This window comes from Ciona robusta, chromosome 3, assembly GCF_009617815.1.
Source record: "Ciona robusta chromosome 3, ASM961781v2".
NCBI classification, from domain to species: domain Eukaryota; kingdom Metazoa; phylum Chordata; class Ascidiacea; order Phlebobranchia; family Cionidae; genus Ciona; species Ciona robusta.
Window position 1 is genome coordinate 1,791,507 of NC_143237.1, and position 22,368 is coordinate 1,813,874.

Here is a 22,368-nt window from a genome sequence, read left to right on the forward strand (position 1 = left end):
TGTTTCGTTTGCCATCAAGCAATCTGTATACATGCATAATAGAAATCGTTGCTATATCTTGCAGCCAATCATTGAAGTTCTAACTATTATTTCACTGCGCTAAAATAAGCAGTAGCTCTGTTATAAATTAACACGTAAATATGTCTTATTTATCCACCCCAACAAAATCTACATTTGTTAATACTTATATTTATGCGCATAAACCTGTATAAGCAATGAACCTATACATAAAACATTTATACGAACGCGAGTCTACCTTTCCGCGCGCATAACTCATACAATATAATACTTCTGGCTAGCAATTGCCATATGCTGATTATTTCCTCTATGCGCAGTTGTGCTGAGAGACGAAACAAAGACATTTTACACCGAAATTGACGTATCTTATAAAAACAAACAAAGAACTCCGTAAAGGATGAGATTTCAGGCTAATGTATACCGATAAGCAATAAGGCGGATGCAGCAGAAATGATATCGGTAAAAACGTGATGTGTATACGTTGGTTGTTAGTAGATAAATCTTGCGTATATTTCGTAACAGTTTGATTACGGAAGTAATTTGGTGGTGGTTCGATCGCGATTCATACCTTGGTACTGCTGATGGTACCTATAATGTATGTAGGGTATTAATATTATGAGACTTATTAGTTAGAGTGTGTGGCCGATTAAGTAGGGAAAGAAAATAAATCGATTCTTTTCCAATAAATATATCCGATTTGGTCTTTCCAGGATTCAAGGAGATTAATTACTCTGAGAATTTGTAAAATTGGGCAAGTAAGTGATCCATAAAAGTTATGACACGACCTATAGCATGGACAGAGATTACTATTCCACTATATTGATATCTCGTAGTGGACCGTGGTTAGAAAATATTAAGTACCATGATGTGTTTCGGATCCGCGTAAGCTCCGTATCATCCTTGTAGGCAATTCTGGGTGACGGGAAATATAGACCATGCAGTTAAAACAAGTGGACGCTTTGGCGAATAACGCACATCCGGTTGACACGTACTTGGATACTTCCTGAGCATTTAAATAAATAAGTTAAAAGCTCAAGTGTTTATCCTTTTGTTACAACATTATCTCGTCTACGTTACGAAACGATTTGTTAGCATTAATGCACATACTTTTATTTTTCATTAGGTTTCATCGTCCTTGGACAAAACATTTACGGCATATCTTAAACATGTCTCGTTGTGGCATATATCACAAAATAAACAATTGCCAGAAGGTCACTTTCAGACTTATATATATTTAACGTATATACATGTAATATGTGATACAGTAGGATGGGGTAAAATGGGACAACATTTAATTCTATTTTCTCGTCATCCTAATTGCAAGTAAACAAAGAACATTTAGGATTCCATAGACCGTTGGTAACTCATTAAAACACGAACAGGATATTTGGATATTGTGTGCTAAAGTGTTCCGTCTTTCCCCATCCTATAAAATATACAGTAGGGTGGGAGAAGATGGGATGCCTTTTAACTGTATTTTCACGTCCCATTTATCAGTAAACAAAGAACATTTAAATAATTATAAAACTATATCCCCACGACTCCCTTAGACTGTTGTTAATTGTTTAAAACACGGTCAGGTTACTTGGATATTATGTGCTAAAGGTGTCCCATCTTCGCCCATCCCAATATTAAGTTTATTTTTTGCATCAAATGTGGAAGATGTATACCTGTCCACTTAGACTGTATAGAGCAACTACTGCGTACGGAGTCCACGCAATGCCAAAACAGAATATGGTTGCGCATAAGTTTTTTGCTAATGCTGTTTCCCTTTTCTTGAAACAATTGATTTGTTGAACATCTTCTGTTAGTTCCAACAGGGCGGACACACTTTCACGGTTAATTCGTAATATTCCGTAAAACGAATGCATTGCCAGCATCATTGGGACTTAAAACAAAACCGAAAAATAGCTGTTTCGATACTAATACAATATATAGTGTATGGAGTGGGGTAAGATGGGACCTATTTTCATTTACTTTATCGTCCCATTTGTAAGTAAAATAAGAATAATTTTAGAATTATATTAACATAGCCTCGCGACTTTAAATAAAATGCGTTAAATGTTAAAACACGATCAGGAAACATAGGTTTTTGTGCTAACGAAGTTCTGACCCACATTACCATACTTACCCACGAATCCAAATAGATTGATGAACAACACGTAACAAATGTTGTTAAAATCAGTCTCAATGTAGTTGAATGTACAGCTAATCATTGTACCGTCAACCATGATTCTACCAAAGCCAAATATTGGTGGCATCGATAGTATGCATCTGGGGAATAAATTAGCTGTTCAAGTGAATGTATAACTTGCTTATCCTCTCGAGGTAGGGTGTAAAGACAGTCGTGTTCTGTTTTATACACTCCGTGCCCGTTAATACGAGTTACCACCTATGTAACGTTATGCGTGATTACTATTTCTGATTGTTTTGTAATGTATAGCTACAATTAAACCACCCAACCCCATTTAGAATGGTGTTTTTTTTCTAGTCATTTAAAATAAAAACGTTAAAAATTACGTTGTATGTGCCATTTGGCGTGACTTAATCAGGGTTTATCAGACAAGGTGAAAAAAGACGAATTTACATTATGCCTGGTAACAGAAGTACACCAAAGCTATTTAAATACCGTTAGTAGTAACGTAGCATATACCGCACAAAACTCACGCGAATATCCAAACCAGTAAGATTCGAAACATGACGAAACGAACTTTCGGTTGAATGAGATTTGATCGGGAAATGTTGCTGTATTTTTCACGAGCTGTTTCAGCCAACATTAGAATTTGAGAAAAGGCGAAAACCGCTCCACCAATTGAAGAAACGTAACAAGCTTGAAACATAAATACAGTTTATATTCTAATACTGAGTGGTTTACATGATGCTTATCAAGATTTAATAAAAACACTGGTGTCCGCAGTTGTTACAGATTGCCACGAAATCTATCCGACAGATACGTATAAAATAAAATCAATTCTAAATGTATCTGTGGTGCTTCTATCTAAATATTAGTATAGGAAATCTCTGGTGCATTTTTATGCTGTATATAACCTGCTGTATGTATTCGTAAAGTCTTGTGTATAACATATTAGCAGCAAGTATATTAGCAGCATCATACAACCGTACTCCCATACATGACTCCTATTTTACCCAATAGTATACTATGTAGTAAGTAGGGTGGGGGGAGATGGGATGACTTTTCCTTTTATTTTCCCGTCTCAAAATAACTAAGTAAAAGAAAAAACATTCAAAGAATTATAAAACCATATTCTCACGACTCCCATAGACCGTTATTATTTGTTTAAAACACGATCAGGCTATTTGGATATTGTGTGCTTAATGTGTCCCGTCTTCCCCGACCCATCTATATCACTTATTTGTTTACTGTACCATCTTTCCCGCTGCTCCAACCTCTGTCAATACAAGCCTTTAGCATCAGCGGGAAGTTAGTCGCACACATTCCCAGATCTGACACCGTTAGAGAAATAAGATGAAGGTGAAAAATCCGCATCTTATGTTTGTAATATTTTCTGCGCAAAAATGAATATAATCAGCACCGTTTATAAAGCAGGCACCTGTATTGCAGTAGACAAAAGTACGTGAGGTATATAAGGTGGTTTATGTTTTCATTTTTATTTATTGTCACATTTGGTAATAAACTAAGAATATTTACAGAAATAAATAACTTTAGCACAGTGACTCTAAAAGAGCGTTGTTAATTGTTAAAACTAGTAATCTGAAATGGAAGAGATAATGTGCTAATGGTATCTATCTCATCCCACGGTACTATATATTATACTTAGCGAAAATAAATAGAATTCCCAGGTTCCCGATGAAACCAAATATTCCGATCAGCGCCACAAGTACTGCAACACAGTGGTAGAATTTATCGGGAGTATCCAAACCGTCTTCGTAGTATTTGAATCCAATCTCTGGTGATTTAAACAAGTTCGCGAGGTCGCACAGTTCTTTCAGGCTCAATGCACAAGTCGTGTTCATGGCTAAGACTATGTAATTTCGTTCAAACAGATTGGTTCAAATTCTCAAACCAAAATTCGCAGCACTTGTTGGAAGTAAATAAAACCCGAATGTTTCTGCACTTTTATTTGCGGGTTAACTTTTTTGGCCTCCATTGATTTCCTTACACTGCGGAATGCCGCTGTCTGGGGCCTTATGCAACACTTGCCACCTGTATTCTTAATGCTTACGTAACCCAAACTAAAAAAACATCCTGACGCCACTACCCCGTAAAAGAAGATTTGCGAATATTATCGATTTATCAATACACAAAAGCAGAATGGCTTATTTCAATTAGCGCATCAGAACCGAGGAATTTACATTTGATTATGTTTAAAAATAACATAAACCGCCAACCTTCAAAAGAATTAATTGCTTCAGCTGGCTTGATTATAGCTCGACAGATATTTGTATATTATGAATATTTATATTAACAATGTCAATGCGTTTACCCCGAAATTACATTAGATTTTCCATGCACTCAAGGTGTCCCGTCTACCCCCACCGTACTATAAATCACAATTCGTTTTTTCCACCGCCTAAATGGGGGCTGCGAGTACTAACCGCTCAACTAAGATTTGATGCTCGCAAAGTGTCGAAAATTCGTTTGTAGCTTATATGAATAAATAAATTTTAAAATCCCGGTTTTAGGCTATAGGTCTACTCCCGACACACGACCACGCTGCCACTAACCCCCTCCGTAACTATACGTCCGGCGCCGTGGCGTATAGTGGTTAGCGCGCCTGCCTGTAACCATTAGGTAATGGGTTCAAGGCCTGTCGCTGCTACCATTGTGGGCGTATGTGTCCTTGGGCAAGACACTTAACAACAATTGCTCCAACCCAGTGGTCACTAATGGATTGTCAAAATTATCAGCCATACAAAAAAAGAAAAAAAATCCCCAAAAAATAATCACCCACAAAGTAACATACAAGGTAACTCGTAAGCTGGCACGAGGTGTTAAACCCGTGTGATAACGACTGTCGTTTTCCGGCCACGCGAGGATAAAGTAAGTTACATTCATTCATTCATTCACCCCTGGATACTTCCCCTATGGCCTACGTGTTCTTTTCATATATGTAACGAATTCATATTAATAAAAAGTGACGGTGTTTCTCATAAACGTCTAGTCGTGAACTATAAATAAACATCCGTTTAGTCATAGCCTATACATGTATTTGTAGGCTATAGTTTAATCCAAAGAGATTAAAACCATCTCTTTGGTTTAATCTAACCCCTAACCTAATTCACCACGTCCCCATTAACGTGATTTTTGAACGGTTTCGGTTAAGGGAATTCCCATCGGTTGTGGAAATAAAAACAATTTTAAGATACTAGGTAAGCTGCGTAAGCACATGAAAATCTCACCGGAAACAACATTAGAAGAATAGTTGTAACAGTGAAATGCCTTTACCAACGTTGGGACTTTTTAATTCAGTTTCTTTGCCGGTAAATTGTCGTTTTATTGAATGTTTCGTACCTCCGTATGATTTGTTGCTAAATTCTCTCCTGTTTCAATTAGTTTTATCTTTGCTATCGTGTTTGAAAAGATAAATTAAATTTAGGTTTATGTTTTTTTCCAGAGCTTGGCTGTTGAGCCAATGCAAGTAGATGGTGAGCCAGAAGAAAGTAACGAACAACCACGAGAAGCAAACTTCACTGTGGAGGCGCCGACATTGGTGCGTTTATGTTTTGTCTACCAAGTTTTAAAAAAATTTGGTTAATTTAAAAACTAATACCATGTAGGCTGTATGGTTTTATTATTAGGCAGCTCATGACCTTCTAACTAATGGGGGATACGAATACACCAAAACCATAAATAAAGTAATAAACCTTTTTATTTGAATAATGATCATTATTATTCACAACTCTAAGAAAATTCAACAATGTTTGGATTCTTTAGCAGCAATAACTGTTTTTCTGTTAAATGTCATCATTTCTTCGCATAATATAAAGTGAAACACTTTCGCATAGCTTTAAACATACATGGTGCTTCTCCACAAAACCCCTAGCATATTGCTTATTCTGTACTATCAAGGATTCTTCACTAGCGCCGTATTATTGTACTGACATTTATAAACTACAGGATTTGGATGCTTATGCTTCTTCCTACTCTGGTATCATGAGGATTGAGCGGCTTGTGTTTGTTGCAACACATGCTCCTACACTCAGGGTGGAAGCGTTAAGGTGAAAATAAAATTGTTTTTATTAAAATTTTGCACCATTGTAAATAATAATTAGAAAATAAAGATCAAAAAATTGATCTTTATTTTCAACCAAAAAATTGTTTAAAGCTTGTTATCATTGTTGGCATGACAATATACTTCATAACAATTACTCCAACACAGTTATAAATGGGTTGGAAGCATGTTTCTTTCTTAGAAAAGAAAATCATTTCAGTATTGGAGTAATGGGCTTAATCTGGCCTAAATCCTAAATCTTTGACAAGGACCTCATCCATGTAGAATTAGCAATGGGAACCAAATTGGCAGTCATGTGGAAAACAACAATCACCCACTAAGTTACACGTCGTAACTCGCAAACAGCACAATTTGTTTAAAGTTAAAGCTACCGCACAGTCTATAACATGACTCCAGTATTAAAGGTGGTCTTTCATCGGAGGACAAAAAGTTTAAAACTAATAACAGTAACAAAAAACTTTTACAGAATGGCTTGCGCTTATGTAAAAAAGACAATCAATGTAACCTATTACCAAGAAATTCATGAAAAACTGGTGGATGCAATGCGGTAACTTACTTTATCTGCTAATAATTCCTAATACATGTTTTCTTTAGTTACTTAGTTAGCCTATAGTATGTAAATAAAACTGAGTCGTTAACTAATTAATTTGCATGATTGTGATGAAAAAACAGAAATGTAAAAACCATTTATCTCTTTAAATATATTTTGGTAAAAATTAAAGAGGACTTTGGTTGTTTAACCCAGAGCTTCCCAAACTTTTTTCTTGCGACTCCTTTTAATCTATTAAATTGTTCACAGTTAATAGTTTAACAAATACAGTACCTTGTATAAAACATTTATACACTTAACGACCCCTAAAGTTCGTTAGGTGTAAGGGGTCCTGACCACTAGTTTGAGAAGCCCTGGTTTAACCCCATACCTTTGCAGTAATGATGAAAGCAACTTCGCGAACCAGATCCCAACTCTGGATCAATTCTGGGTTGAACAAACTTCCAAACATGCGAGTACATTGCTAGAAAAACTTGACATTGATTTAAAGAACTGTAAAAGCAATTCAATTAAAGAAAGCATAAGGTATGTGTTACATAGAAGTTATTTTTCAAACTTTTACCCCACACATAATTCATTCATTCGTTCATAAGATTTTGTAGGCAAACTAATCTTGAATTTATTTTTGAGAGGTTTCACATATAAGTTACACAAATTTATTTATATTTCAGGAGAGGGTTTGATGACCTTGGCAGTCACTACCTGAATATGGGAGATTTAAGCAACGCCCTAAAATGCTACAGCAGAGCTAGAGATTATTGTACTTGCCCAAAACATATTGTTAATATGTGTCTCAATGTTATTAAGGTAAATTTTACTCACTGAGCTATAGGTACAGAAAATTTATGTTTGTATCATTAAATTATAGCTTAAAATTTTTTAAGCAAGATGGTATTGAAATAACAGTTTTAATGAAACATTTTGTCAAAATATTTTTAACAAAAAATTGTGTTGCACACTTTGTTTCCTATAAAAATGTGCCTGTGTGTTAAAAACTTGTGTAGAAAAATTATGTGTCTCTTAAAAAAAATTGTGTTTTTTGGATGATGGGACAAAATTGGGTAGAAAACTTTGTGTTTATATAAAAATGTGTTTATTTTCATCACATAGGTTTGTGTTTATCTTGGAAATTGGTCGCATGTGTTGACCTTTGTCAACAAAGCTGAAGCAATCGGAGATTTTAATGAAAAGGAAAGAGATCAACAAAGTCAAGCAATATTTACTAAGTTGAAGTAAGTGATATCATAAACATTTTAATGTTATCCCAAAAAGCTAGAAAGTGTAATGATACACATTTTTTTGCAAAAGTTCACAACAAATTTAACAACAAATTTTCTAAGAGTCCACATTAAAACTAGTAGGCACGGCAGGCACCCAAAACTTGTAAGTGGAAGAGATGTATGAAACATAACAGCCTTATAATAATGACTATCATTGCTTTGCCATACTTTGATAAATGAATTTTATTTTATTCGATAAACACAACAAAATAAAATGACACTTTTGAGCCGTGAACAAAAATTTATTTTAGCATATAACTCGTTTAAAAACATTTTTTCCTCTTTTCTGCGGGGATGTGTCGTCTTTAAGTAATAGACGAAAGCATTTGGAAAAAGAGGGAAATTATTTGTTCATTCTGTAGTTTTTAACATATGGTTCATGAAGTTTATGAACCATTGTCACTATAGAATGCCACAATAAGGACTTTGAATATAAACTAGAGTGATCACTACATATAAAAAAAATCCTTGCCTGTCTGGCTACATGGCCTCACCTATGTAGAACAGATCACTAAATCACTGCTTATTCAAGACCCATGTTGTAGATTTTTAATTCATTTTGTTTCTAGATGTGCAGCTGGATTGGCACAATTTGCGACCGGTAAATTTAAAATGGCTGCCAAGAGCTTTCTACAAGCCTCTGTTGACCACTGTGACTTCCCAGAGGTTAGTGTTGGTCATTTTGTAAAGATAATTCCGTACAAAATGGCTACTATATACTATAGGGTACTTTGCCAAATCTGGCATAAATCTCAGGACCTTGACTAGGACTGCCCCCACATATAAAATAAATGTGTTCTATGCTTTATCTACTAAAGAGCCCTTGCTGCACAAGTTGTAGTGTTGGATATCCAGGGTAATTGCTTAATTCTAGTCTGTATCCTAGGACCCATGGCATGTCATGCTATATCACTTCACCCTTATAACATAGAATTCTTAAGGTACGAATTAATTTTCTTTATCTTTTAGCTTCTGTCTCCAAATAATGTTGCTGTGTATGGTAGTCTGTGTGCGCTTGCTACCTTTAGTCGGGAGGAATTGCAAGCTTCTGTGATATCCAGCAGGTAATAAAACAACTAATAAATCGACTGGCGCTTTGGTAAAGTGGCTATCACACCTGTCGCTGACCTAAAGTTTCAGGGTTTGAGTCCTGATGCCGCTACCATTGTGGGCTGGGTGTTCTTTGCCTTTTTGGGCAACTAAATTAACACCAATTGCTCCAATCCAGTGGTCTTTTATCTGTTCTATAAATTAACAGCTCATGCAATGCAAGAAAAATTACCTAGATATTCACCCATGTGGTAATTAGTAAGCAGGCACAAGGTGTATGAAACAAACACCCGCATTACAATGACTGTCATTTCCCCACCACCAAGGATAAATAAGTTACATTCAACCAACAAAATGTATTTTCCTTGTTTCACAATATTTGTTTGTAGTTGGGTGTGAGTTTTGCAGCACTAATATGGTGTTGACAGCTTTTACAGTTATAATAAAATTAGAATTTTTTTGTAATTCGAAAATTTTCTAAAAATTCTCCATTTATTTCTTAGTTCATTTAAACTACTGCTGGAATTGGAGCCAACAATTCGAGAAATTGTCTTTGCGTTTTATAAATCACAGTACGGTAGATGCTTGTTGTTGCTACAAAGTGGGAGAGACAACCATCTGCTTGATCTTTATTTATCTTTGCATCTTGACCAGTTAATTGCAAAGATTCGCTGCAGGGCCTTGATACAGGTGTGTGTGTTTTACAAAATGGCCGCCTTGTGTGATATGGTTTTCAACACATAAAACATTTCAACTTTGTTTAAAAAGAGAAAACCTCATTCTTTTTTAACAAACTAATTGATGCGAATCTTTCCTCAAATTGCAAGACTTTAAATTTCATTTTTAACAGTACTTCAGCCCTTACAAGTTAGCAGATATGCAGAAAATGGCGACTGCGTTTAACTGTAGTGTGAACGAATTGGAAGATGAACTGATGCCTCTCATACTCGATGGACAGATTCAAGCAAGAATTGATTCTCAGAATAAGGTGCACTAAAAACAAATTGAGGAAAGATGTTATTTTTTGTAAGGGAATTCATATTTATATATATGAAAACAGTTTAAGCAATAAACACTTTAGAGCTTGGGCAATGTATTTATATTTATAATATATATATAAACACAGTTTAACCAATGTATTAACATAAAAGTAATTTTAAAATGCGTTAATCATTTGGCTCTTTTGCCTGCATATAAAAATAGTTGTGCCAAAAAACGGTTTATTTTATCTTGTAGCATCAATAGAGTTTCTTAATTTACTACAACATTGAAAATATTTTCCACATTTATTACCATAGATACTTCATGCAAGAGATACCGATGACAGAAGTTTGACATTCGCTCGTACACTTGATTTAGGGAAGGAATATCTTCACAGAACTAAAGCTCTGATCCTACGCAACGCTGTTATTCGAAACAACATATCTGTGCAAGTGAGTTTATGAACCAATACCACACAGAGGGTTGCAACACCTGGAAAAGACATTTTTTCAATTGTGGTCAAAATAATATGTAAAAAAATGATAATAGTTGCCTGTGTATAAGTTTCTGAATAAAACAACAAAGAATTAAGCTTTGTTTACAATTTAAGCTGGTAGTTGTGTATAGGTATTAATTTTATTATTATTTTATGCTTGCCCAATCCATGGGAATGGAAACATACCAAACATTGAATAGGTATTTATTTATTTAATGGTTTGTCTGTTTCTTGTTTGTAAACGTGTTGTGAGGATAAAAAGTATGTATTTATAATTACCCACCACCTTTTGTGTGACTGATTGTTACCATGGAAACTAGTAAACTACATTAAACAAACATTCACTTATTGTGCATGCTAAATGCCAAAGAGTAAAATATATCATTTTTTCATAACTTCCACAGTAAGAAAATAAAAAAAGTTCAAATTTAAAACATGTTTTAATGAACAAGAATTGGTACAATTCAAGAATTGGTACAATTTAATAAATCTATTTCTTTTTTTACACCAGATCGCTCCATCAAAAGACGCTGAAGCTACTAGTAGCGCTGCAAGGTGATAAAATCAATGCTTGTTTCGTAAAGCAGTTTACAATTCGAATATTAATGTATTATTTCCAACACAGAATAGCCCATGTACATTTTGCAGCTACAAGGGGGAAATTAAAATAAAAATATAGTATGTTCATATTCTACATTTTTGTGGTTTATTATCGTATAGCTAATAGGTTGGTATATTTGTAAACTGAATGGTTATAACAGTCAAGTTGCTTTTTAATGCCGATCACACATTTCATTAAAAGGTGCTTTTGCCATAATTTAATTTCAATATTGTTTATCAAAATTTCATAGCTTTCTTCATATTTATTTAATTAAAAAAAATAAATTTCGAACACCCGGTTAATCTTGTGGTTATTTAAACCGCTAGGTAGCGAGAAAGAGCAATCCCTGTTTGCTGAAATAACCCGAAGCCTTATAATCGCGAAAGAGCAGCATATGAAATAAAGTTGGGTATATTTTAAGTATCAGCGCTCCGGTTAAACTTTAGGCACTTAAGGCTAACATTTTTAGCTAAACCAATTCAGCCCAAAAACGACACATTTTCTATTTTCAATAATTTTGATACTTTTGTAGCACGAAAACGATTTTTTGGGGGAATGTGTTAAAGTAATAACCACAAAAAATCATCGAAATTTGCAACCAATTGCATCTGCGCTGTCTCATTTCGGTTCAGGTTATTTGAGCTTGGATATAATCAATCACGGCTGTCCCAAACGTCCTTGATAGTTAATAGTAACCTGTCAGCCTTGCATTTGTCGGCAAGCTTTGTCTCGGGCGCCCCTGTTGTCACAACACCAGGTCTTATTTAACTTTTGGTTCCAGGCGCCACTGAACCACTAGTCCATTAATCCTTGGCGCGCGCGATGCAACGATAATTTGTTTTAAAGTAGCTACAAATTACGTTCCCTATATTTTCGTCGATATTGCCTGAAACGTGTGCTTGCGGACGAAAAAATATTATAACTGCTCTAGTTAATTGTAACAAGGTTGTATTTTACGACGTGTATAAATGCACATATGCCACGAATTACAACAAAACAGGAAATTAGCTCTATAGAGTACTGGGTGGTCGTGGAATAGCGAGCCTGCAAAAGACACTGTGCTAACATGGTCACGCGCAATCTGATACCAAACTCCTGCTACAGGTTAGTTTGGCAATAGCAGGCGCCGAAAAACTAGTGTTAACCGTGTAATTGGACTCTGAATGCCCCAACGATGACCTTAAACCTTCCGTGGAGTTTGTTTGTATAAGTCCCCTCAACTGTTTTCAACCGTTTCCGTTTTTCTTTTTCACAACCGTACATTATGCTGGTAAAGTTTTGATGAGAAAATTGAACTAATTATGTTGCTGGTAGAACTATATGGCCACTGCCCCTCGAAACAAAATATTCAATTACTTAGAAGCCTACTAAAGCAAAAGCTGTATCACTATATAGGGCATTTCATGTTCAAGCAATATTTTATGCCAGAAAACTTAAACTGATTTAACTCATAATAATCTTTAATATATCATACCCATAAACTTCACTAATCTCTTCGAATACAGTAACAAAGATCTGGTTCATTAAAACAACGATTTTAATGAAATTAGCTGCAAAACGACAATCGCTTAAACCACAGTAGGGCTAAATGCTGAAAAGTGACAAATAAAAGCGTGGCTGACAGATCCACAAAACGATACGAAAGGGGGTACAGTTACAAACAAATTCAACGATATGAAACAATAGTACAAGCCACGAGTTGAACTGTAAGCTAAATGCTTCCTCATTAAAATGGCAGACATACTAAAATTTTAGTACTTTAACCGACATCGTTAAAATTAAATATAAATCGTGCCAAAACTGTTTATTTATGATATTGTCGCAGTAACACATTGTTATCTTTTATTTATAAACGGTTTCTGTCAGGCATGTTGCAATTGTAAAAACTCTTACAGCAACGTTAATCTTTCCAATAAATGAAATACTAAGCAGTAAAATAATAATTTATATCTCTAGTTTAAAGTTATGTACAGAAATCTCTGTCTTTATTCAGCCGTCTTTATAATGCTAACGAAATATTTCAAGACATAAGAAATGTGTGTGTGTTGGTGAATATAAACAGTCCCGTGACGTCATCGAGCCAGATCGACATTCTTGGCCGGGCATTAAGCCGATTTGACTTACGCTCGACCTAGCTACGAGGTTACGCAAATAGTGAAATAATCTACTGTTGTTTCTACCAGGCATAACATAATATATAGGTAAATTGGTTTCTGTGAAAAAAAATTAACAGATGTCCCATCTGCCTTGTTTCGTCGCCGTATATGCAATAAGAAACGTCGGCATAATAAAAATTACGTCGTTTTACCAAAAGTGCTGTTTATTTATAAATTAAGTGCAATAATATTCAAATTACGGCGAACTACTAAGGATAAATTAAAATTGCTCAGTTCAAATTTATTTTTTAAGGTTTAAAAAACAACCTAACTTAAATTAGATTTGTTTGCCTCTTCATGTACAGTACCGAAGATCGGATTATTTAAATTTAAAACATCGAAGAAAAGGGAATTAGCAGATAAGATAACTTATATGATAACTTATTTTATTCATCATGCAAAAAAGTTAAAATACTAGTTAGTATGGTCATAGCCTACTCAATACATTGGTATACCGTGATTTAACAGTAGGAACACAACGTATTAGCAATATTTTGCAAGTTGGGAAATTTGGTTAGAGTTTGATTGACAGGTCAATGACGATAGCACGTCATTCTTATCCCGGTGTCCCGTTACATTACAAGTTACATTAGGACTTTAACGAATGAGTGACTTTGACGTGGGTGTTTTTTTCGAACTGCACCATTCGCAGTGCATACTGTAGTATTTCAATGTATAGTAGGGTTGGGGAAGGCGGGCACCTTTAAGCATATAATATCCGAATATTATAATATTGCTTTAAACAATTAGCACCGGTCTGTGGGAGTCGTGAGGATACGGTCTTATAATTATTTGAATCTTTTTTGTTTACTACCAAATGACACGAAAAATAGAATGAAACGGTTGTCCCATTCCCTCACCCTACTATGTTATATGTGTGTAAGAGACCCCTTAGCTTTAAATAAAGTCTTCGTATTTCTATAAGTGACTCATTGCACGATTTAAAGTTAATTAGATTAATTTCGTTCATGGCGCAAGGGATATAATACCGAAATGGGCAGTGAGTCAGTTAAAGGTATTGATTTTTTACACAAATGTCACATCCATTAATAGATGATAAATAGCTCAAAATAGTAACTGTATCTTTGTATGCAGTGTGATAATAAATAGAAACAAAAAATATTTTAAAATTAATTTATAAATTGTGTTCTTGCCTATTTTGCCTTTATCAGAACAAACTTTTAAATGCAATACTGTCCATACCGAAATATACGATCACCGATTCACCGTACGTAGTCGTTAATCTGTGTTTACTGTTTCGGTCCCAAATTACTTAAATAACACGGAAAGTGAGATCATATACCACAAACATCTAAATAGGAATGTAGACCAGGATCTGGTATTACTGTTACATATTTCGTAGCAACCGATTCTTTCTGTATTTCTTGACACAAATATCGTCCTACTCTATGAGCACCAGACCACAATCACAGAGTTGATTGGGTATAAACGGAAAAGACATTGAACGTAGCATAACTGCTTTGGGTTTTTTTAATTGACCTAGCATCGACATCAACTATTAATGTATCGACAAGTGTATATAGGTATCATAGTTCGTGTTTTGCTCTGCCGTTTACGTTTAACTTGTGTATAAGAATATCCTCTAACCTCTTCAATCTTTAAAAGCAGCAAATAACGTCCTAATATTTGGGAAAGGTTAGGCAGAGCAAGATTTACAACGAAAGTTAGTCATCTGCGTCCAGTAGCAAAACCAAAAAAACGAATAAGTTCTTAAATGCGCCGTAGGTAGGGAGTGAAAATGTTTTTAATAAAATTCTCATTTTTTACCGAAAACTCCTATTTACATCTTGATAGACGTACGTTAGTAAGTTAGAAATGAATAAATCTACTAAAACAAAGAACTAAATATTACAACTGCGTTTTTAATAATAAAATAATAATTCTAAAAAATTCGATTTTTTTTTATAAATTTATATTTTTTAGTAACGGGCGTCGCGATCCCTTTGCTGCATCTATATATCATCAGCAGCAAGGTGAACTGGGTTCGGCATGTGAGCGCTGAAGGTCCGCTTACACGTTTCGTTCGTCCGGACAGCGTTCCTGACAAGCGGTAATTGCAAAGTCGCGTCTCAACTGTCCGCAATCTTATAATAGTCAGCTACTTCTGCCAAGACAACCGATTAAGCACAAAATCGCTGGAAGATTGGACACGTTCTGCGTATTTCCATCAGACTACATGATGGTCTTATACGCGAGCTAAAGCTCTCGAATATATTTCAATCTTTACAAAAGTAAAACTATTTCTTTATAAACGATTTTTGGAGGCTACCATTTGTTCATTAATCCACAAAACTAGAGCTGTATACAGACAAGAAAAGTGATGGACAACGTTCGTTCACTTTTTAAACAAGAGCAAAGATTTCCTGACATCCATAATAGTAACACTATTTCGATGATTACCAAACCTGCGTATTGGTAAACCTTGATCATTTATATCCCAAAACTTTGAATAGAAATCCTGTTATTTTGCAGCTAATTCCATTTTCTTCACTGTTTTAAGTAATCTTTGTTACTGTATTTGAAGTAATGAATAAAATTTACGAGATGTTAAATCTATTACAAATTTTTAAATTATTCACGAAACTTAAACGTAAATCAAACAAACTATGTTCATCCACAGTCACGGAGCATCCATAACTTAAACATAATTTCATAAACCCCTTTATCGAATGTGGCAAACCATTTTAAACCAAGTGATTAGTAACAGTAGATAGCAAGATGAAATCAAGGTTATTTAAATTTATGTAATTTATAAAAAACGAAAATATGAAATCTTACAATGTAGTATATATTTATACATTTAGCAACCTTCTGGAATAACGAAGTTAATTTCCAAGACAAACACGCTTTTATGCACGAGTTTTTTTAAGCATAGTTTTATAAATAGGAATATTTAGTACTGCAGGCTAGAACGCTCCTTCAGAGTCGCCGGAATACGATTATTTGATTCCATTAATATTTTTGTTTAATATCTATTGGAACAATAAAAGAGAATGGAACATTTTACCCCAACATGCTGTTTATAAAACTGTCTAAAAATCAGTGCATTGAAAATTCGGCATGTTGTCTGTGCAGAGATACAGTGATACACGAACACCACTTTATTAGCACTCGTAGTATTAACCTTTGCGCTTAACAAAATGGCCGCAACATGTCGCGCAACAGGTGGCTGAGAACACGGATCAAATTTGCTCTAACTACGCTTTTGTTTGTGCTATGCGGAATTTTAGTTTGGTATGACTTCAGCTTTAGACCAAGAACACTACATTTAAAAACACGAAAATACAATTTTATAATTTTGTAAACATTCTTTGTTTACTACCAATGAGACGATAAAAGAGGATGAAAATATGTGCCATCTTACCCCAACCTACCATACTGGTGCATGGTTGATATGTGTTTCTTGTTTGCAGTTTTTATTACTTTAAATTAAATGTCGTGTCCCAATGATCACCAATTTTAGTTTATATACCAAGGCTACCTCCGTTTACAACAAAACCAAAAAGCAATTCAACTGAAAATAATTATAACTGAAAAAATATTATATCTATAGTACTATGGGGTAAGATGGATGCGGGTAGCACATAGAAATCATTATTTTCCAATCGTGTTTTTAACAATAGCCCGATTAGAGTTATGTGGATTGGTAATAAAATTAGGTAAATATTGTTTGTTTACCACCAAATGGGTCGATAAAAGAGAAGGAAAACATGGACCATCTTACCCCAACCTACCGTGTATACATTTATTGGCGTGAAGAGTTTTTTTAAACACGGAAAAATCGTTAAAAATAGGCTTGATTTTGTGTATCTTTTATTGGTTCCATTGTGTGTTTAAGTTACGATCAATCATTTTTCGTTGCTTTGTCGGGAAATGCGGTAAGATGAAACGCTGGTAATTACCTGCACCGTTGGCAACTTATTAACACAAGATTAAATTCGTCAACACTTCATCTGTTTGAGTTGTACACTTAATGCAATTAATACATTACGTAACATGCGACGTTTTTAAAGAGGGTTCCTACTCATGCTAGACGTAGGCTCATTAAACACCTATTTATGAATGAATGTTTCTTATGCTTGTAACTTATTTGTTCTAGCGCGGTAGGGCAGCGACAGTCGTTATACCACGGGCGTTCTGTTTCATAAACCTCATTCCCGCCTACTGTTACCACATATTTAAATATTTCCAACTAATGTTGGGAAATGTGTCATTCATTCGACTGTTATTAAATTATTGAGTAAAAGCCGCCGTATTTCTGTGAGCCGTTGTGTTTCTGTTTTCTTAACTCTTATCTCGTGTGGCAATAATCCCAGCCAACGAACGTCGTTAAAACGCGCAACTAACTGCGAAATGCACAACAAATACGTGCGGTGGTTCGTAAAATATACATTTGGCAGTTGAAGTAGTAATTGGAAGGCAAGATTATTTTACCACAGCTTTACATGGCAGCTGACTAATTGAGGCATCGTACGTTGCGAATATGAAAGCCACACTTAAAACACACGTAACGAGCTATATTGACTCAGGCAGAGATTTAATAATATGCCAACGCCAAGATAAAATCACATGCAATCAATCTAACCCGATTACGCGCAGATTTAATTAGTATTTTCGGACGAAGGCCGTAAGCCACATAACTCATATACGTAGTTCACATGCCGCAGGGCCAGGTCGACGAAAAGCATGCAGTCAATTGGGGTGGTCAAAAATTGACATAAATCTATTCCTTACCGGCCAAATTACCGTGAACTTTTAGGAACGCAATTCGCTACAGGCAGACAATGGGAGAGGGCATTAAGAGCGAAATAAAACTTTTCCAAACCAAGTCGTTAAAAATGGACCACACATGGGCATTACCTCTGAATTTCTTAAGCGATAATTACGTTATCTGCTCTTTGTGCTCATAATAACAACGTTGGGAGTCGGTGTCCCATTTCGTTTGCGAGATAGGTATCATTTATCGAGTTTATTAAACCAAAATAGATTTTGAACTAAAGATTCAATATAGTCAAGTCATTGTAATTACATTCAGTATTACAGTTCATATTCCCAAATCCAGAAGGTTAAAGCTAAAAATATCCCAAACGTCTCTTCATTCAGCCTTACTGTATGCGAGTGCGCCATTTACCCCAACCACCAAGAGCGTTTCCCACGATTTGTGGCCGCCCGGTCATTGATCAAGCCACACAGGCTTTGAATGACGGGATATACTTCAAGTGACAACCCGGCACGAACGTTACAATTCAACCGTACCAATATACCGCACTTTAGGTTAAAGGCGGAAACGGAGGCTATATCGCCATCTAAAAAAAATCGAGGCATCTCCAAGACACTTTAACTAGGACATGCAAGAACGTTTTAATTGTTTCGTTTTATGCTCAGCGTTTGGCTATATCTTATATAAATTAAATTGATGTAGTAGGGTGGGGGAAGATGGGACACCTTTTCATACTGTTTTCTCCTCATACTTGGTAGTAAACAACAAACATTCAAAGAATTATATAACTATATTCTCACAACGACTCCCATACAGCATTGTTAATTGTTTAAAACACGACCAGGATAATTGGATATTATGTGCTCAAGGTGTCCCATATTTTCCCATCCTACTATAATGTTAGAATATAGTTCAAACAACATAAATTGACGAACGTTTATAATTTCAAGATTGAATTAAATTTGTCCAAGAACCACCGTCCAAAAATATGTGGTAAGACCTAGCAGTGTAGCAACAAAATACACTCTGCTAGTGTTAAAACAGGCATGTTTGATAAGATTGGCAAATTCGGGATTTAATTGACCGCAAGTCCAGGACACGGCAAAGTTAAGTTCTGTTCACAAAGTTTTTAGCTTAAGGCTATAACCTATTCATACAACAATGCAAACATTAGGTTTTCGAACGAAAGGCAATATTGATTATAGAAATACGGCAACAGTATAGCAGACACCTTGTAACAATAAAGATTCACTTAAAACATATAATATTGTATTGTAATAGAAAACAATACGCGAGGTTAAAAGCTACCACTCCTGCCAGAGGGAGGAATGGCCGCGACATAGTTTTCATGTTTTTACTGGGGGTCAGTGATCCGTGACATTGCTTTGCCCACGACGCCAATCTTTCATTTCGTATGCCTTCTACGTTTTACAGTTAACATGCGCAAGGGAATCAATGACCGAACTAACACGCAGCGTACGAATAGGAACAGCTGCATTTGCGGGTGTGACTTGCCCATATATATAATTGTACAACACACGTTAATAAAAGATAGTATACAGTAAATTTAGAACTTAAAATACATTTGTTTTTAAAAAGCTGTACACAACTTAAATGTGGCACTATGATTGTGCGACACATGATTTAAAATAACGTAAGTTACAATACGTACCACTGGTTGTCAAATCCTGCTTGGTAATCCGTAATGCATAAGAGCTTCATTCCAATCATATACTCCAAAACTTGTAATGTTGTAAGCACGAGGACCAACAGTCAGTATCAGTGGCACGCCTGTCAAATTGGAACCTGTCACGTTGACGAAACCTCATATTATCTTCACTTGTAGCTTGTGGTATCTTCGAACTAATCTCCACCGTGGCTGTGCTAATTTACAGTCTCTTATCGCTACAGCAGAGCACTAAGTCATGTAGTGGGCACTCACGGCACATACCTTTCCACTAGACCTGGCGGAGATCGATCGGGCCTTGCTCCTGCGGCGCCTCCTCCTCTTTTTATTCTCTTTCATTCTCCCGACCTGATTGTAAATTTTAGACCGAGTGCTTGTGTGTGTATGAGCGAGAGAGTGGTCGTTGTGCAATGTTATGATTTTACAACCATGCCGGTTCTGGGTCATAGCGCCAACCAACCGGCCAAAACTAAACTGCCCTGTCGTCTCCTTCCTAAATAAACCGAATTAAAATGAACGAAACCTTTGTACAAAGGGATTTAAAGATTTAAGTTATCTTGGTTATGACTTACAGTAAACTTTTCTGTATAACCTGCGCACTGCGGCAAGCTTCTTCTGTGTGCTTAGGTGTAATTACGTGACTCCGCAAAGGTTAACAGAATTTGCACATTTTACTTTTGTCGTACTATTTGCACAGAAACATGGTACCCAACAGATATAACGTTCGACCATACGACTTGTATACGCTTTCTTTGCAAATGTTAGCGTTAGGATAACATTCTCTATAATTCTGCAGTAAGTCTTTTCATACCGTGTATATTCATGCGTTATTACATACAATTAAATTCATCGTAGTTTTCGTATGTAAGCCTCGCCCTGCCTGAACGCAATTATAAATGTGTTCGTTTCGACAACAACCGCTCTCAATGTTGCACACGCCGCAAACACGAAGCAGCTGCAGCAAAATGCGCCTGGGACATAATTTGAGGCTTTTCGTGAAAAATCTCCGCGAATATTACATGACATTTCCTAGATGCCAGGTGTGCCTAATGTTTACAGTTGCAAAAGTAACGATCGTGCAGAACGCAAAAATTTCGTTCGATTTCGTATTTTATCTTGATTTCGTTACTAAATATAGTAGGTCGGGGTAAGATGGCCCATATTTTTATTCTGTTATACCGGCACATTTAATAGTTAACAAACTATAGCGTTGTCAATTGTTAAAAACACGTTTAGGAAATACGGGATAGTGCTCACGGTATCCATCTTATACCCTACACTACTATATCATCTTATTATTAAATTTTCGATATAGAGCCTGTCACACTTCAATGAACACAGGACTTATCGATCATCACGTGATTAACGTCTTGGGTCATTAGGCACGCTTGACCAGCTGCACTTATCATTTCACAGCCTCGATAGTTTGAGTCAGAGGAAGCCAAACCAAACTCCTGCTCCCACTGTAATTATAAAATATCTTCTCAAACTAAAGAAATCCCTTTTCACACATTTCGTTATAAATACTTATTTAAAACTCTTTCGTTTGTAAGTACTTACTTTGTCGCTAATTGTTTATAAACTGTTTTATTTCAAACTAAAAAGATAATCCCCTTCAATTTTTAAATAAAGATATTTAAAATCCGGTTACTGTAGTAGTTTTTATCCGTAATCCGTAACGTGTTTTTAACGTTTGTCATTTTGCTGCCAATTTCTTTCTCGTCGTTGTTTTAATAAATTTTAGCTTCGCCACACTATTCGAAAAAATAAGTAAATTGCTATATTATATTATGCAACTATGAAAAAAAAACGTTTTAAAATATACTTATCGGTTTTAGGAACAGTTCATCCAAACAGTAAGTTAGCTTTTAATTTTTAAATCTAATATCGTCCAGCATAATATTTGAATAACGTTTATGTTGTTGGCTTTTGCGTAGGAGACATGCGCTTGATGTTTACCCCAAGTACTTTGTGTTCGTTAAGTCATACTCTGCAAGTTACTAAAATACTTTGTTCATTCTTTATATTGCATTGTTTAAACATAGAGATGGCGCAAGAGTTTACATTGTCGCAAGATAATAAAAGAGCAACAAAGAGAAAGAGTGGGAGAAACGTCGATTGTTATCTAGAAATATTACCGGAGGTGCTTTGGGGAGAGGCAAAATAAACTGAGTTTAATAATCCCATTTCGTGACGCAATTCGTAAATAAAGTGACTTATTCATTTCTCCGACAAAGTCAAACTCGTTCTTGGACTTTTGTAGCCAATTTATTTTCGTTCAATTTAAAAATTCCGCTTTAAACGGGCGAGGTTTTTCACTCCGAATAGAAAAATGGCGGTTCATTTCTGCTTTACTAAAGCGACAAAACTGATCAAATGCCAATGCTTAGTCCAGTACGGTAGTGAATATTAATTTAAACAATCAGCAAATTAAATTGCGGGAATTGCGGGTTTTTATTTGTGAAAAATAGGTATGCAAAAGACATAGTTACCGCTTTAAAACGGTTCCTATTGTATTTCAGTTTAAAAAGATGCTATATACTTTTAGTTATAACCATGATTTAAAATTTTAGTTTAGAATTAAAATTTGCAT

The 22,368-nt window shown here is 35.3% G+C and overlaps 2 protein-coding genes across 3 annotated transcripts; one reads left to right on the forward strand and one right to left on the reverse strand.

The window, feature by feature from the left end:
- Nucleotides 1-50: 50 nt before the first annotated feature.
- On the reverse strand, nt 51-5,191 carry LOC149737565 (rhodopsin-like). Its single transcript, XM_089873792.1, has 7 exons — nt 3,815-5,191; nt 3,406-3,545; nt 2,686-2,848; nt 2,150-2,292; nt 1,689-1,906; nt 880-1,021; nt 51-606 (listed from the first exon to the last, which is right to left on the reverse strand). The coding sequence occupies exons 1-7, from the start codon at nt 4,012-4,014 to the stop codon at nt 581-583; spliced, it is 1,032 nt and encodes a 343-aa protein (XP_089729918.1). The 5' UTR covers nt 4,015-5,191; the 3' UTR covers nt 51-580.
- Nucleotides 5,192-5,339: 148 nt separating this feature from the next.
- LOC149737566 (COP9 signalosome complex subunit 1-like) lies at nt 5,340-11,493 on the forward strand. Of its 2 annotated transcripts, XM_089873788.1 has the most exons (13): nt 5,340-5,481; nt 5,616-5,711; nt 6,119-6,219; nt 6,700-6,780; nt 7,162-7,308; nt 7,455-7,590; nt 7,894-8,015; nt 8,633-8,729; nt 9,033-9,127; nt 9,617-9,803; nt 9,964-10,101; nt 10,412-10,546; nt 11,102-11,493. In XM_089873788.1, the coding sequence occupies exons 1-13, from the start codon at nt 5,437-5,439 to the stop codon at nt 11,147-11,149; spliced, it is 1,428 nt and encodes a 475-aa protein (XP_089729914.1). In that variant the 5' UTR covers nt 5,340-5,436; the 3' UTR covers nt 11,150-11,493. The 2 variants fall into 2 exon arrangements, with proteins under 2 accessions (XP_089729914.1, XP_089729916.1); XM_089873790.1 differs by lacking the exon at nt 11,102-11,493 and having other exon boundaries at nt 9,964-10,139.
- Nucleotides 11,494-22,368: the final 10,875 nt, after the last annotated feature.